Source organism: Pan paniscus, chromosome 1 (assembly GCF_029289425.2).
Source record: "Pan paniscus chromosome 1, NHGRI_mPanPan1-v2.0_pri, whole genome shotgun sequence".
In the NCBI taxonomy this organism is placed as follows: Eukaryota; Metazoa; Chordata; class Mammalia; order Primates; family Hominidae; genus Pan; species Pan paniscus.
In genome coordinates, this window is record NC_073249.2 from 4,447,438 (window position 1) to 4,465,179 (window position 17,742).

At 42.4% G+C, this 17,742-nt stretch overlaps 2 protein-coding genes across 5 annotated transcripts in view; one reads left to right on the forward strand and one right to left on the reverse strand.

The window, feature by feature from the left end:
- Positions 1-759: 759 nt before the first annotated feature.
- The window catches only part of DESI2 (desumoylating isopeptidase 2), a 58,864-nt gene continuing 41,881 nt past the window's right edge, over positions 760-17,742 (reverse strand). For all 3 annotated transcript variants that reach the window (XM_003807991.6, XM_008960092.5, XM_008960093.4), the window contains exon 5: positions 760-4,232. In XM_003807991.6, coding sequence (XP_003808039.1) covers positions 3,999-4,232 — 234 coding nt within the window. In that variant the 3' untranslated portion in view covers positions 760-3,998. The remainder of the gene's footprint in view (positions 4,233-17,742) is intronic.
- Positions 3,950-17,734, forward strand: LOC117977667 (large ribosomal subunit protein eL37-like). Of its 2 annotated transcripts, none has more exons than XM_063593012.1 (2): positions 3,950-4,260; positions 9,755-17,734. In XM_063593012.1, the coding sequence occupies exon 2, from the start codon at positions 14,997-14,999 to the stop codon at positions 15,333-15,335; it is 339 nt and encodes a 112-aa protein (XP_063449082.1). In that variant the 5' UTR covers positions 3,950-4,260; positions 9,755-14,996; the 3' UTR covers positions 15,336-17,734. The 2 variants fall into 2 exon arrangements, with proteins under 2 accessions (XP_063449082.1, XP_054951005.1); XM_055095030.2 differs by having other exon boundaries at positions 4,132-4,260; positions 14,124-17,734.

The following is a 17,742-nucleotide window of genomic DNA, read 5'->3' on the forward strand; positions in this document are numbered from 1 at the left end:
TTCTTTCTCCAAGCAAGATCCTGAAGTTGCTTTACGAGATTTGAATTTGTAACCTCCTTGTTATAGTCTATTAGGAACCTGTGTTAGCCTGGGGGAAGAGCTCCCTTTGCTTCTTGTTCTGGAGGCCAGAACAAGTAAGTTGTACATAGATCATTCTTGCTTAGAGTGGACAGGCATTGATAGGTCACAAAAGGCTGGTATTCATTTATTTAACAATAGTTAATTCAAGAGAAATTTTTGAATTAGTAGAGGAAAATATTGCTCCACAGTGTGCAAAAAGGCCAGTGGAGGAGAAAGGGGAAGGGGCGGGTTGGAGGTGCCAAGCATTGGAGAACAGGTCCGTAGGAAATGAGCTCATTCTCTCAGGCTCCTGCTTGCTTTGCTGCTTCAAGACAAGGGACAGTGTGTGCATAGGTCGGGGCTATTCCTCTGCAGGTCTGTTCCCTGCACTCTGGGGGAGGAGTCCGTTCTAGCTTGCCCCTCTGCCTCCATTCCCCAGAAGTCAGGGCTGGCACCCCTCCCTGCGAGCAGGTGTGGCTATGCTATCTGACAGCTAAGGCACTGGCCCACAGATCTGCGCTCAAGATGAATGCAGGTGAATAAAGGTACATGTGCATGTGAGAGGAAGAAAGGATGGAGAGGCTGACCGTCATGTTCCTGCCGAGCACACGGGATGCTTGGGTTTTAAAAATATACCTCCCCACCCCGCCCAACACAAATACACAACAGTTATAATCTGAAAGAAAGCACTATAAAACATTTCTTATAAAAGTATTTTTTAATAAATCAATGTATTTCAATGTTGTAACATGATAGCCCAATGCTATATCAAGGTAGCAAAAGTGAAGATTCCTGGTATTTTGATACAAACACTATGAATGACAGTACACTTGCATTCAACTTCACAAGAAATTATCTTCAGGTCCATGAAGATTCTTTGACAGCTGTAACACTTTTCAAACAGTAAAGATGTACACGTATTGAAAGAGAAGACAACGAAAGCCTACTAACTGATCTGGGCTCTAAACCATACTGAAGAGAAAGAGATACAATGGTTGTATGGCTAGCTTGCTGAAAAAACATCTAAATCTTTTAAAGAAAATACAGCATATATCAAAGTTACAGAGTAGCTTACAGAAATGGAGTCATAAGGAGACACACAGATTAGAACCCTGAAGCAGTGAATGTGTTTCTACCCGTTTTGTGATGGAAAGAAGCCATGGATATCGAGTCCTCCAGCTGTCTGTGGTGTTGAATCTCCTCATACACAATGCTACCAATGGACTAAAACCAGAATTCCCTGCTCTGTACAAATGCTGGTGATGGGTAACTTGCTCTATTGCTGTGGGTCAGAGCAACAGCTGGCTGGATTCAGGCATCAGGACGAGGCTAAGATCATACACCACTGCCTTCTACACTCCTACAGAGTCACACTTTCCAAAGCTGATGCTCCCCTTGTAAGGGTTTAAAAAAAACCCCCAAGGGTATTTAAAGCAAACAGCAGAAACCAGAAGCTTCTGACCCTCTAACATGTATTACTGTCCAACCCACCATGAGAAGTATGTTCACTTGGTGACAACAAAGAGACTCCGTATCATATGTATGTTAATGACCAGATTGTTCATATGGGATTTTTCTTAACAGATTATCAGGTTGAGAATGATTCTTTTTCTCCAAGGGCAAGAAAAAGCTGGCTAAATGCTAGTTAATTAAATCCATTCTCAATTTTGAACTGTAGAGAAGAACCTGACTTGAATGAGATTTTCTAAAGGAAGACATTTCTTGCTCAACCTCAGGTATAATTAGATTATAAGGAATCTCACGTTCAGAATTTTATCTGCTGATTGTTAGTATGGTAATTGGCCTTAGGACACTATTTCTACTAGAACCCTTTACATTATTTTTAAACTCCAAATGCTGCAGATGAAAGTAAATACAACAAATGCAAGTAAATACAACAAAATAACAATAAAATCACTTGTGTGCTGACTTGCTGGATTCTGGTTAAGCACAGATGGGATGTTCCTGATATTCACCAAGAAGTGTCTAACTAATGGCTACTGTGTGTGTGTCAGTAGCCCAGGTTTAAATCATATATACTTGAATGAATTAGAAAAAAACTGTACTCCTCACATTATTAAAAATATTACAAGCAAACTGTATCCAAGGCTTTGTACTAACCGTTTGGGGACAGGACTCTCTCTTTTTAGTGAACAAGTCACTGCTAGAGCCTTAGTGTTTTGCCCTCATTTTTAGACCTGAACCAAGTCGACATCTCATTAAGTTCATATATTCCTTTCTTCTGTCAAACCTCTTGAAACAAGCCTTCTGCCCCTAAAGAACTGAGAGTAATTTGTAAAGGCTTTCCTCTCTGGAAACAGAACAGTCGAAAGCATAAATTAGGTTAAGTGGCTTCATTGTCCTCAGGCTAATGCTTATAACCCAAGGTTTATTTTCCCTATGAACAGGGTGTGCTTACGTTGATAAAATGAACCATAATCAGCTTATGGAAAAGTTAAAAATATAGTTTACTGAAAGATTATGTATCCTCACACAGAGCAATAGCAAACAATCCAATCTAAAAGTTTAAATAAATGTCAATAATTTTAAAACTAACTATATTTTATATGTATATAAAGCTGAAGTCACTGCCTTGGATAGTGTTACACTGCATCCAATATTTTACGAAGGACATTCATTCTTAAGGCAGAAAAATTGAATTTGACATGTAATGACTTGGTTCTTACATCCAAGGGTCAAACTAGGAGTAGACTGGAGCAGACAGATTCCTTGCTAACAAGGATTTACCTGTGGTGACAGTTTCATTCTTAGAGTATGTTACGTAAGAGACATACATTTGAGAGAACATATAAATATGAATCTTAAGACACACAAATATGATTTTTTAACGATTGGTCAATGAGACTAGGCATTCTATTATGTGAAATGACTCCCATGACAAACGCCAACATACTCTTTCTGACATGGTACATAAAAAGTATAAAATATCAAAGAACTACTTTTTGGGGGTAGACATTAGATTCTAGTTTTCAAGGTTTAGTATAAAAGGTAGCCTGAATAGTTAAAAGCAGCTGAATGTCAACTCACTGCTACTTGGAAGGCTACCACTTAGGATATTCCCACACCATCAAAATCCTGTGCAAGGAGGAAATACATGTGTATTAAAATAAAAATGAAGCGCCTCCCCCAATACATGTGCAACATACTTGTCAGTTACTACCAAGAATATCTTGAACGAAAACCAGCTAAACTATAGAATGAGTGGCATCAAAGTCAGAGAGACGTAAGAACATACCACCCCGCCTAGGTGGACGGATATTTGGGATGAAAGCAGGTGTTCCATGGGCACCTGGGGAGATGTGCTACTCAGAGTGGAAGGGGGTGTGAAGAGGAACTGGACCCAGGGTTCCAAGCCCTCAGGGCTGTGTGCTCCTTCACCTCAGGCCAGTCTGATTCTCTGCATCCTGGTGCCAACAACTTTAACAAAACAAACACAAATCTAAAAGACCATTCTTAAGCAGGTGATGGTGACTATAACTGTTTAAGTACCTTTTTGTGTGCCTATTTATGCCATAGATCTGGCAATTGTCAGAAGTATACAAAGATTACCTGCCTAATTTTTGAAGACATGAAGATTTTCTTCTTTCACTGTGGCAGGAGTCCATGCAAGATTTGTAAACAGCGATACAAGATACTGTAAACATAACTTAACAGAGCTTGTATAAAACAGAAGAAATAAATCCAGATTTACGAGTGGATAAAAAAAACAGAGGGCAGCTTCTTACAAAGTTCTCCCTCCTGCGCCAAGTGATTTTTTTTTTTTTTTTGATTACAAATATAATCCTGAGCTGAAAAACTGGGATTTGGGGGAGAGCCATCTTTGCATACAAAATATCTAAAGGATGCTTCTCTGTTTACTTTTCTCTAGTGATATTCGACTGCCAGAGACAGTTCTGAATGTGTGACTTTGGAGACATTTATAGTTTAGTGTGGCGCCCGGGTCTGGAGCCTGCTGCAGTGCTTGCCACGGAAGCGGATGCGGCAGCATCCTCTGCTTCCTCCAGTTCATCCTGGAGTTCTTGGCTGACACTAGACTGCAGGGCTGCGGGCGTGAGCCACTCCTTCGGGAGGCAACTCTGTAGAAAGGGTATACAGGAGCTGAAGTAGGCAAGTCGATTGATCCAGCGAGGAATCTCTTTCCCACAAAGAATCTACAGAAGAGAAAGAGTTCTGTATTAGGTAAGAGAGGTTAAGATTACCTGGTCCACTGCCAGGGAGTGGAGGGTGGGAGGAGGGGGGCGGCGTACAGAGAAGCCACGGCAGACTAGCCTTCAGTGGTGTCACTCCAGGCTTTTGATAACAAGCAGCTCTTTACTCAGGACCTGGGCTCCCTACTGTTGGCTCCATTCCTTCCTTTCTAAAGAACCTTGTCAAGTTGCTTACTTTTCATATCTGTGAAATCAAGCTAATTTCACTTGGCTCCTTTCTTTGATCTCTGCAACTGCTGTGAGACACACTGAAAAGTACTTTGAACACACAGAAGACGCTTGTTAATACAATATATTATTAGAGTAATAGAAGCCCCAGGCAATTGGAAGAGTCAATCTTGGATATTTTCCTATTTGTGAATTCTTCTTTTTCACAGATTCTTTTTGACTTTCCCCTTTCCTCCAGTGTCTATCACTCCATTTTTCCTGGTCTACATTTTACCCCTTTACTTCTGTCCCTGACCCACTTGTTTCAAGGAGCTCATCCTGGTCCAGAAAAAACAGCCTGGGTGATAAGAGTGTCTCAAATTAAAAAAAAAAGTGTGAGCCAGGCGCGGTGGCTCACACCTGTAATACCAGCACTTTGGGAGGCTGAGGCCGGTGAATTACGAGGTCAGGAGTTCGAGACCAGCCTGGCCAGTATGGTGAAACCCTGTCTCTACCAAAAATACAAAAAATTAGCCGGGCATGGTGATGCACACCTGTATTCCCAGATACTCGGGAGGCTGGGGCAGGAGAATCACCTGAACCCGGGAGGCGGAGGTTGCAGTGAGCTGACATCACGCCACTGCACTCCAGCCTAGGCAACAGAGTGAGACTCCGTCTCACACACACACGAAGTGTTTTCCCAGATGACGACCTGGCTCTGTGACTCCTCTGCAGAAGCAAGCCTAGAGTCAGACAAGGCATGGAAGCCTGGCCATGCTTCAGTCTGAAGACACTAGCAGGATAGAAACAAGTGCCAGGAGGAATCCCTGCCCGCTGATGATCTGCTGCTTCTATAGTTGCCCACTTCCTGTCCTTATACTGTCCTTAGGACTCCTGAACCCTTCCCCCCACTCCTATCTCAAATGGTAAGAACTGGGTCTTTTCTGTGCCCCTAACTTTATTCTTTATTATCCTTTTTCTCTTGTGCAGACAATGGACTGGGCTGCCGTTCATGCCCCACTGCCACTTTGTTGTTTTTGCCTCCAATTATACCAAAGATTATGATCATGTGATCTCCAAGTACCATCTTAGATATTTGCATATCTTAGATAATAACTTTGGAAAGAGGTTTCACAGTACCTTATGTCTAAAAATTAGCTAAAATTTAATAAGCTGGCACCTATAATTATACAACGTGTACCTTTTCTCCCTAAAAGTTTAGCCCTACCTCTTAATGCTTATTGCATTTATTTTAAATAGTATGTCTCTATCTTAACTATAGGGAAAGTCAGAGGGTCTCACTTGAGGGAAGGTAGCATGTGCTAACCACTTTTGATTACCAAGCACCTATCACACTGCCTGTGAGTAGAGAGAGGTAGACACTTAAAAATATTTCGGCCCAGCACGGTGGCTCACACCTGTAATCCCAGCACTTTGGGAGGCCGAGGCGGGCAGATCATGAGGTCAGGACATCGAGACTATCCTGGCTAACACAGTGAAACCCCATCTCTACTAAACATACAAAAAATTAGCTAGGCGTGGTGGTGGGCACCTGTAGTCCCAGCTACTGGGGAGGCTGAGGCAGGAGAATGGCGTGAATCTGGGAGGCGGAGCTTGCAGTGAGCCGAGATCGCACCACTGCACTCCAGCCGGGGCGACAGAGCAAGACTCTGTCTCCAAAAAAAAAAAAAAAAAAAAAGTGTACATGAGGCCAGGCATGGTGGCTCATGCCTGTAATCTCTGTACTTTGGAAGTCCAAGGCAGGAGGATTACTTGAGACCAGGAGTTCAAGACCACCCTGGGCAACATAGTAAGACCTTGTTTACACACACACAAATTTGCTGGGTATGGTGGTGTGTGCCTGTAGCCTCAGCTACTTGGGAGGCTAGGGCAGGGGGATTGCTTGGGCCCAGGAGGTTGAAGCTGCGGAGAGCCAAGACTGTGCCACTGCACTACAGCCTGGATGACAAAGTGAGATTCCATCTCAAAAACAAAACAAACAAAAAAGAATGTATATCAACTATATCTGCTCTTAAAAACACTGCCAAACAGGCCGGGCAGGTGAGGTGGTATCTTATGCCTGTAATCCCAGCACTTTGGGAGGCAGAGGTAGGTGGATCACTTGAGGTCAGCAGTTCGAGACCAGCCTGGCCCACATAGTGAAACCTCATCTCCACTAAAAATACAAAAATTAGCCAGGTGTGGTGGCACACACCTGTAATCACAGCTACTCAGGAGGCTGAGGCAGGAGAATCGCTTGAACCCAGGAGGCAGAGGTGGCAGTGAGCTGAGATCGTGCCACTGCACTCCAGCCTGGGTGACAGAGCAAGACTTCATCTCACCAAAAAAAAAAAAAAAAAAAGCGCTGGCAAACAAATATTACATTGTACTTTACACCTGGGACATATTTAGGGCTATCTGCCTATTTAGAGGTTAATCATGTAACTCATGACTAAGACTATTTAGTTAATGTGATAGCGACTGTTGCCTATTCAACAGCCATTTCCCTCATTCTCCTTCCCAAGTCCTAATTTCATTCAGTAATCTACCCTCCTCCATATATCCATGTGCTACAGGTGAAGCTGACTTCATTCCAACCCCTGAGGGTGTGGCTTGATTAGCCTACAACAGAGTTCTATCTATCTATAGCCACTTGGTTTTGTAGATAGTTTTACTGAAACACAGCCGTGTCTATTGGTTTATGTATCCCCTATACCTCTCAGGCTACAATGGCAGAGGCAGAGTTGGGACTATGAATAGTCCACAAGCCTAAAATATTTATTATCTGGCTCTTTCAAATAAAAGTGTACCAATCCTTGGTCAAGCCATTTATTTATTGTTTGAGATGGAGTCTTGGTCTGTTACTGAGGCTGGAGTGCAGTGGCACAATCTAGGCTCGCTGCAATCTCCACCTCCCAGGTTCAGGCGATCCTCTTGCCTCAGCCTCCCGAGTAGATGGGATCATAGGCATGCACCACCACACCTGGCTAACTTTTGTATTTTTAGTAGAGACGGCGTTTCACCACGTTGGCCAGGCTGGTCTCAAACTCCTGACCTCAGGTGATCTGCCTGCCTCAGCCTCCCAAAGTGTCGGGATTACAGGCGTGAGCCACCGTGCCCAGCCAAGCCAATGTTTTTAAAACTTTGAGTCATGACCCATTAGTAGGTCATTTAGCATTGCTACCTGAATTTTTAAAACAAAACAGATTGTAGGTAGCGAGGTAACCATGACACATCTTAGTTACATGCCTGTGTGTGTGTAAACTGGGTCACAATGCAAAATGTATTTCTTAGGTGGCTAGTGATCAAATAGTATTTGCTTTATATAGCAAAATGAAATTTTGCATTTAAGCTCCAATCCAGCAATCCCTCTTCTAGAAAATCAAGCGTACACATATAGTGGTAAAAATAAAAAGATGTACAGGGTTATTCATTACAACACTTTTTGTAACAGCAAAAGACTAAAATTAACCAAGTGCCATTAACAGGTTGAATAAATTATGGTACATGCACACAAGGAAGACTATGCAGCTAAAAAAAGAAGTGAGGAATATTTCTATATACTGTTACAGAATGTACTCCAGGATATACTATTAGTGAAAAAGCAAAATGGAGAAAAGCATATATAGGATGCCCCCAAAATATGATAGTGGAACAGGCAGAGAATAAAATTTATAGACGTTCCCGTTCCAAAAGGGATAAAATGGAAGGAAGAAAGGAGTTACTAGTCCCAAACAATTCTGGACTCCAACAGGGCAACGTCCATTAGGTTTCAAGGCCTGGGAATAATCTTCTATGGCCCTTGGCTCTGCCATCTGGAGATTCTATCCTCTCAATCATCCTTTTTCTCCGGCCAATTACCTGCCTATAGAATTTTGACAGTCAAAGCATCTTCTTTAATTTTGTCCCCTCTCTGTCTCTTTCAGTCCAAGCTGGCAGTGTTTCTGCTAATATACCATTCTCCAAACATTGTGGATCTCTTGCGTATGTCATGGGATTGACTCCATTAGAAAAGATGTTCCTCCACACATCTTTCCTGAATAATCCCATCTCCATTCTTGGTTTCTGTTGAGATGGTTGAGATGATCCACGAGTCACATATTTAATTTCTTCAGCAGTTAAAGGGGGGGGGGGGCGGGGAAAGGTGGTCCAGTCATGCCCTTGGCTTTCTCTGTAGCATCCTTTCCTAATAGTGACGCTCCTAATTTCTCATCTTTTCTCATCTTTTGCAATCTAGATAGGCTGAAAAATTTCCTAAATCATTAAATGTTGATTCCTTCTTGTGCTTTAATAGTTCTTCCCTCTATTGTTGTTCTCACATTTTACTATAAGCAACAAGGCAGGCTGCACCTTCTACACTTTGCTTGGAAATCTCCTCAGCTAAATATCATAACCACACAGAAATAAATTCCAATTAACTGTAAAACACATGAATTTTACTGTATCTATTAAGTCACAATCTAAAGATGAAAGAACAACAAAAAACCTTAACCTTCTATACTCATATTGGTGGTGCTTATGGTAACACTATTATTCTACAGCTGTTTCAGGTACAGAGGAGTAAAACAAATGAGCAATTATGTTTCTTGTTGCTGAGAATTGAGATTTCTGACATGGGATAGATAAAATGTAGCTATCTCATTGATGAGGTTAAGTAAAAATTCTGTAGCCCAGATGTGTAGTAGAAACTTCACTATGAACCTGTAAAAAAGTCCTAGTTTCATCTACTGGTGGGGGTGAGGAGCTAGAAACAATTATCAATTCAGTAGTAGTGAGCGACCTGAATGCCCAGATAAAAGTTTCTAAATATTTGCTATTAGAAGGAAACAGTTCTGAGGTAGAAAATATGTAGATGAGCCTGGAATATCTTGTCATACCAGATAACAAAAGGCTGTAGAAGATTACTAGGGACAAATCAAAAGACTTATGAGCCAACTTGAAGAGGCTCCCATGCATCAAAGATGGGACAAAAACAGTCATTACAGTGATCCGAAATGTAAAATACTTTTAAATCTGGGGAGGAGATATTCACGATGCTAAATTTTCAAAACAAAAAATATTTTGTGGGGAGAAAAAAAACACTTAGAGAATACTAGGGAACTGTGTCAGGGATGCCCAAGACCCAGTTTTTCCACCTCGAGATTTGATGATTTTAGAGGACTCATAGGACATAGCATATAGCTGTATTCACAGGTATGACTTATCACAGCGAAAGGGTATGAAACAAAATTGGCAAGCGAAAAGGTGCATGGGGTAAAGTGTAGAGGAAAACAGGTTTCCACTCCAGCCTGAAAACTTAGTTTGAGTTTTTGTTTCAGAGGGACTACCTGAAGACAGTCAGTTCCATGTTGGTCCATGACATCAGGTTATCAGCCTCACGACTGTGGATGACATCTGGAGGTGTTCCGTGTGGGAAGTGCAGGAGCTGAGGCCACTCCCTGCTCTCATAGGTTTGAGCACAGACTCAGCAGGCTGTTTGAATTCAAAATGCTTGCAGCATCTTAAAAAGGTAGCATGGAAGTTTTTAGGAAGAGGGGAAAGGCAGTATTGAAAAACAAAGATGATCAGTCTTTGCCTCCTTTGAGATTCCCTAGGTGCCAGGGTTTGTTTTTTGTTGTTGTTACAAAATCAGTATGTCCCATTTAGCAGTCATAGCTTCGCATTTAAAAAATTGTCCTCTACTCTCATCCAGACCTTTTGTCTGGAAGCGATATATTAAAGCGGGACAAAAGTTTTCACAGAATTATTATTATTTTTTTTTGAGACAGAGTCTCACTCTGTTGCTAGGCGGGAGTGCAGTGGCACAATCTCGGCTCCCTGCAACCTCCCCCTCCTGTATTCAAGGAATTCTCCTGCCTCAGCCTCCCGAGTAGCTGGGACTACAGGTCCGCGCCACCATGCCCGGCTAATTTTTGTATTTTTAGTACATCCTGTTGTACATCCTGTTGGCCAGGATGGTCTCGATCTCTTGACCTCGTGATCCGCCTGCCTGGGCCTCCTAAAGCGTTGGGATTACAGGCATGAGCCACTGCACCTGGCCAGAAAATATTTTTATATAATGTAACCAGAAAGACATGCCATTTTCAGAACTGGTCAGAATTAAATCCTGAATTTTCAAAATATTTCAAAATGGTTTTAGAGAGCCACTCACTGCTTTCCTCCTGATCATTCATTTAGTAAGTGGCCTATAGCATCATTCCATTTCTGGAGACAGCTGCATTTAGTAATCAAACTGCCTTACTAAGGTGTGTGCACCAGTAGAAAGGTAGCAGAGTAGTGGCAAACTGGTAAGTCCACTGTTGCAAACGGCAGCTAGTCCAGAAGTCCCAAGTAAACACAGTGAAACTTTCCTAAGAGGTGGAGAGTAAGATGGGTAGGCACAGGGGTCACAGTCCTAGTGATATGCTTTCCCCTCAACACGTAGCTTTTGTCAATAATCACAAGTTAGGAATGTAATCAGTCCCTGTATCAGAAATACAGAACAGATCAGCAGTTCGACTTCGTATGGTCCCACCAGAGAAGCCGGTTCCCATGGACACCTGTGATAATCCACGTAGTTCCATCAACATCCATTTTTTATAGTGAAGAGCCCCACAGAGGGGTATCCTGAATCTGCCTTGATCCCCAAATAGAAGTCGTCTTCCCTGAGCCTGTATCTCTTTCAGTTTAACACAGCTTGTGCTGAGACTGAAATAGTGTGTAGGAGGCAATGTCAAGTTTTAGCTCAAGCGTCAAGTCCAAGCAACTAGGATCTATGAATTCAGGATTCCAAAATATGCCAGAGACTTTTCTTTGGCAGCAGTAAAGCTGAGATGCTGAAGGGCCAGTCATGTTTCCAAGGCCAAGCAAAAAGCAAAGCTTTCCTAAGTGCTTTCTAAGACCCACTCAAAATTATGCACATCAGGCTAGAAAATCACCAGCCTCCAGGGTCAGACATCTGAGTTTACATGAGCTCACTTGCAATTAAAAACTGCTTTCAAAATGTTTCGAAGTGTATGTCTTCCTTTTTCCAGAGGCTCCAATGGGCAAAAATCATAGTAAATATCATCGGCTGTGAGACATATTTTGCTTTCAACAAAGGATTTAAATTTCCGTCTATCCTACAGCAGCAAAAAGCAAGGAAGTTGTGTCCCACTAACAACTTCTTTGCAGCATTGCCTTACTGAGCTAATCCCCCTCGCATCTGCGACATTACAAGCATAAAACATTTTACATCAACTTCTCTCGTATATCCATAGATGTAATAACTGCAAAATACAAGGCCATTAACTGCCCCCGCTACCCCACCCTGGCCCGGCACCTTCCTCACTGCAGATGTATTCGACCCCTGGCAGTAAATTTAGCAAAAGGTTTACTATTACAGTTGCGGAGGAGACCCTATCTGGAATGGGGTTGAGGGCGTGCAGGTAGGCTAACAACTGAAGGATGTCCTCTGCCCTTTTTTACCTTGCTCCAGCCCTGAGAACTGATTCAACCTTTTTTCCTCCTACTTGTGAGGAAAGAGTGCCATGAATGTTTAACATTTTTGGCCCAACCAAAGCTCATCTTTGGGAATTTGTGGGCCTTTTTTCTTTCTTCCGGGAGGAGAGAACAAAAACTGAAGGTATTACCTGGGCTACACTTCTTTTTTCTCCTCACTGTAACCAGCATGGCCAAAAGTAGCCAGGTGATCTAGTGAGTCAGTTCTCCTGGAGTTGGATCTATCATTTGAAATTCGACAGGTAACTTTTACCTTTCATAACAGGCAACAGCTCAGCTGCTATTTCATATCATGGATAACTCCACAGCCATCCAGACATCAAAGGTTTTCCATACCTCTACCCATTTCATCCTTTCTTTTCTCAGTCCTTTTTTTTTTTTTTGAGACAGAGGCTCCCTCTGTCACCCAGGTTGGAGTGCAGTGGCACGATCTCAGCTCATTGTAACCTCCACCTCCTGAGTAGCTGGGATTACAGGTGTGTGCCACACACCAGGCTAATTTTTTACATTTTTGGTAGAGACGGGGTTTCACCAAGTTGGCCAGGCTGGTCTCAAACTCCTGACCTCAAGTGATCTGCTCGCCTCAACCTCCCAAAATGCTGGGATTACAGGCATGAGCCACCGTGCCTTGCCAGTCCTTCTGTTATATTTCTGTCAGTCAAAGGTCTCCAAAACCGCCCCGTTTTGGTGATTTGCTAGGACTCAGGAATCAGCATAGCATACTCATGACTATGACTTATTACAACAAAAAGGTACAAAACAAAATCAGCAAAAGGAAAATATACCTGGGGCAAAGTCCAGAGGAAAGCAGGCACAAGCTTTAAGGATCCTCTCCTAATAGAGTCAGGTAGGATGTGCATGCTTAATCCCCCCAGCAATGGTCTGTGACAACATATGTGAAATGTCTACCAGGGAAGATCATTACAGACTCAGAACCCGAGACTTCTATTGGGGGCTGGTCATGCAGGCGTCCTCTGCCAAAATCCCAGAGTCCCAGAGGGAAAGCAGGTTTTCAGCATAAACCAAATCAGTTGTACAAACAGGTTAGGCAAAGGGAGCCACTCTTCTCAGTTCTGGGAATGATGAGAACCTTACAGAAGTCCAAGCTCGCAGATGCCAGCTCAGGACCAATCCTGCAGGCAGGCCTTTCTAAGGACAGCAGTTTTAGGCCTATGATGGTAGTTAACTCTTCTGTATAGGAACCAACTTGTTTTTTGAAAACAAGTAAAGGGGGGAAAAAAGCATCTATCTTGCCCTATCACCCAGGCTGGAGTGCAGTGGTACCATCTTGGTTCACTGCAACCTCTGCCTCCTGGGCTTAAGCCATCCTCCTACCTCAGCCTCCCAAGCAGCTGGGACTACAGGCACACACCACCGTGCCTAGCTAATTTTTGTATTTTTTGTAGATGGGGTTTTGCCATGTTGCCCAAGCTGGTCTTGAACTTGTGTGCTCAAGCAACCTACCCACCTCAGCCTCCCAAAGTGCTGGGATTACAGGCGTGAGCCACTGTGCCCAGCTATCTTGCCTTTTCTATGGGGAATGTATCTCAGGGTGACCAGCTGTATGAACTTTTGTTTAGATTTGGATTCAAACTAACCGTTAAAAAATTATGACAATTGGGGAAATCTGAACGTTGTTTATTTGGATAATATTAAGAAATAGTGTTAATTTGTGGAGTGATAACATAATTTTAGGAGTTAATTTTAGGAGTGATGACATAATGTGGTTATGTTAAAAAGAATCTTTATCTTTTAGAGATACAGAGTGAAATATTTATAATTGAAATTAGGCCAGGTGCAGTGGCTCATGCAGGTAATCCCAGGATTTTGGGAGGCTGAGGTGGGAGGATTGCTTGAGTCCAGGGGTTCCAGACCAGCCTGGGCAATATAATGCAACTCCATCTTCACAAAAAATACAAAAGCTGTACATAGTGGCATGTACCTGTAGCTCCAGCTACTTGGGAGGCTGAGGCAGGAGGCTCACTTGAGCCTGAGTTCCCAGCTGCAATGAACTATGATCACATTACCGCACCCCAGCCTGGGCAACAGCAAGACCCTGTCTCTAAATGAAATCTGGGATTTGTTTCAAAACAATTTGCGGCTGGAGTGGTATCTAAGTTACAGTTATATAGGGGCTCACTATATTATTCTACTTTTATATGTTTTGAATTTTCTACTGAAAATATTAATTTTACTTATTTTTTTCAGATGGAGTTTTGCTCCTGTTGCCCAGGATGGAGTGCAACAGCACCATCTCTGCTCACTGCAACCTCTGCCTCCTGGGTTCAAGTGATTCTCCTGCCTCAGCCTCCTGAGTAGCTGGGATTACAGGTGTCCGCCACCACGCCCAGCTAATTTTTATATTTTTAGTTAGAGATGAGGTTTCAACATGTTGGCCAGGATGGTCTTGATCTCTTGACCTTGTGATCCCCCGACCTTGGCCTCCCAAAGTGCTGGGATTACAGGTGTGAGCCACCATGCCTGGCCGAAAATATTAATTTTAAAAAGACATTTAGATTAGACGAGTGGCATTTAGTAATGGTAATGCCAGTCCTTTTGCTAGTGAGAGGTTCATAATTAGGCATCTGACACAATTCTGGCTGTAAAACATGGCTGCTTTTGGAAGGGTAGGGAAAAGGGAGTTCCAGAAAGAGTTCCACTGTTTCCAAAGGGAGAGAGACATGGTCTTTCTCTGGTGGTTGTGTTAAAATTGTTGCCTCTATCTGAAACCATAAAGGGAGCTGGCCTGCCGGTGGGGCCAACATCCCAAGGATGGCAGCTTAGAGAAATGAATAAAGACCTTACAGCCCTATGACACTCACAGTTGAGACACTGACCACATTGGAATGGAGCCTGCCTTATTCTGGACTTGTTTTGTAAGATAACGTTTCCTCAATGTTTAAGCCACTTAGCACCCAATTCGAAGGGACCTATCTTGCAGAGTAGAGGCTGGCAAACTTTTTCTGTTAAAGGTCAAACAATAAATATTTTGGGCTTTATAGGCCATAAATCTTTGCTGCAGCTACTCAACTCTGCCACTGCAGCCGGAAAGCAGTCAAGGAAACAGGTAAACACATAAGCATGGCTGTGTTCTTAATGAATCTCTCTGGTCTTAGCCACAGAACCAAGGTGACGAAGGCAACATCACCGTTTGGAAAGCGTTGCAATAAGACGCACACGTGCCACTGCTGTGGCTCTAAGGCCTACCACCTTCAGAAGTTGACCTGTGGCAAATGTGGCTACCCCGCCAAGCGCAAGAGAAAGTATAACGGCAGTGCCAAGGCTAAAAGACAAAATACCACCGGGACTGGTCGAATGAGGCACCTAAAAATTGTAGACCGCAGATTCAGGCACAGATTCCGTGAAGGAACACCACCTAAACCCAAGAGGGCAGCTGCTGCAGCATCCAGTTCATCTTAAGAATTTCAACGATGAGTAATGCAATAGATGTTCCGGTTTAAAAAAAAAAATTTTATGAATACTAAAGTTTGAACTTTACATAATTTATACATGTCACCATATAGTACTCTTTTGGCTTTTTTCAATCCTTAAAAAGAATGTAAAAACCATTTTAGCCTGCAGGCTGTACAAGGACAGATGACACGCTGGTGTTGGTTCAAAGGCCAGGCTATAGTAGTTTGCTAATCCCTGCTGTAGAGGAAGCATCGGAACTGATAACATTACGGTGTTAAATGATAATTCTTAGAATTTTTAAGAACAATATTAACAGAAAAGTACATATATCAACAATCAATTATTAATATAGTGATGATTTTGCTTATTTGCAACTGCTTATGACATACGTCCCCACACTATGTTGTCAAAGATATAAAAGCATACCAGTTTTACTAAACTTCATTAGAGTGCCTAATATTAATTTGCTTGTCTTCGTTATATGGGAGTTGCATCTATCATTTCAAATTCCAAAGGTAGCTTTTACATTTCACAATCGGCAAGAGCTGATATTTCCATTTAATGGAATATATACCATATTTTATTAAAATAGCTCCTTATCCCTCACTATCCAGAATTCTAGTTCCAGCACTGCCACCAACAGGCTAGGTAACCTTGGGTCAAGTCAGTTAACTTCTGGGTCTTCCAGCTTAACAATTCAGCGCTAGGCCAGGCGCCGTGGCTCATGCCTGTAATCCCAGCACTTTGGGAGGCTGAGGCGGGCGGATCACTTGAGGTCAGGAGTTCGAGACCAGCCTAACCAACATGGAGAAACCCTGCCTCTACTAAAAATACAAAATTAGCCAGGCGTGGTGGCAGGTGCCTATAGTCCCAGCTACTCGGGAGGCTGAGGCAGGAGAATCGCTTGAACCTGGGAGGCAGAGGTTGTGGTGAGCCAAGATGGTCCCACTGCACTCCAGCCTGGGTGACAAAGAGCAAAACTGCATCTCAAAAAAAAAAAAAAGAACAAACAATTCAGCACTCATATGGGGAAAAGCATAAAAACTGTGGCCTAAAAAGATGGCTCCAGGGACATCTAGAATTGCTCTTTGGGCCCCAAATGCAAAATGGTTTTGGGGTTAGACCAGGGCTGATGTGGTGGTATAGATGCTCAATAACGTTCTTAATGTTTTTGAAGGACAGAATAAATTAGAACCAGAGGAAGTAATGATAAAATATAATAAGCACTGGAGTAAGAAGTCCGGTCTAGTCTGAATTCTCTATGACAATCTTCTTTGATAAGTCATTTTCCCAATTGGGGTCTGTTTCCTTGTCTGAAAAATAGAGTGGATTAGGATGCTATTTCTCCACTAATTTTAGCACTCAATAGATCTTTGAAAGCATTCCATACAAATGTAATGCCTGGGGTCAAGAAAGCTCAGAACTACCTTCCCCCTGCCTGAAGACTGACTAGGTCACTTCTACGGTACTGATGCATCCGCTAGACTAGAGTGTTTCTTGAACCTTCACGTTCATATGAGTCATCTGGGGATCTTGTTAAAGTGAAGATTTGCATTCAGTATATCTCTGGTGGGGCAGAGATAATACATATCTCACAAATTACTAGGAGATGCTGATGCTGCTGGTCCATGAAACACACTTTGAGTAGCATGGTAACAGTCTGTGAGAGTTGTCTGAAAGCTGTATTGTAGAAGCCATGAGGGAAGTAAAAAGGGCCAAGGAACGAAGCATTTCTGCAGAGGAGGTCACTGAAACAGCAGCTCGTTTTCTCCTTTACACCCTTCACAATTTCTGTGGTACCTAGATGCTGCCACTGCAACCATCTGCTAAGAATCAGAAAGCTGGGAAGCTGTTTCAAGTGCCAATTCTCTAGACCTTATTTTATAATCTTTTTAATTTCTTTCCTCCATTTTCTTTTTATAGTTCTTTAATTTTGACCTAGTTTTGATCTTCTGCTTGGGATTCAAGAATTGAGAAGGCAAGTAAGTGCCTATGTGTTATGTTAGCAGAAGAAAATTTCAAGATGGAAGACACGAATTACTTATTAATAAGAGCCAGAAAAAAAAAATTCAGCAAAAGAGAAACCTTAGTGGCTAAGAAGCAGAAGTTTCTAGGCATTTACTTTTTTAAAGTGAAAGTTTCAGGTTATAATAAAATAGAGTAAGAAGGGACCATTATTTGTACTTACTCTCTACCCACTGCAAAGTAATGAATAGAATTACCATTTAAAACTGCGGACTCTCAAGTTACCAACTCTGGAAAGGTCATTCATACAAGATTGAAATACAATACCATATTTCATACAACACAAAAAATCGGAAAAGAAGTGAATCAAGATCGAATATAGTGGGATATCAAGTATAGTGGGATAGCAAATATTTATTTGAAGAACTTTTAGGATAAAATTTAGTTT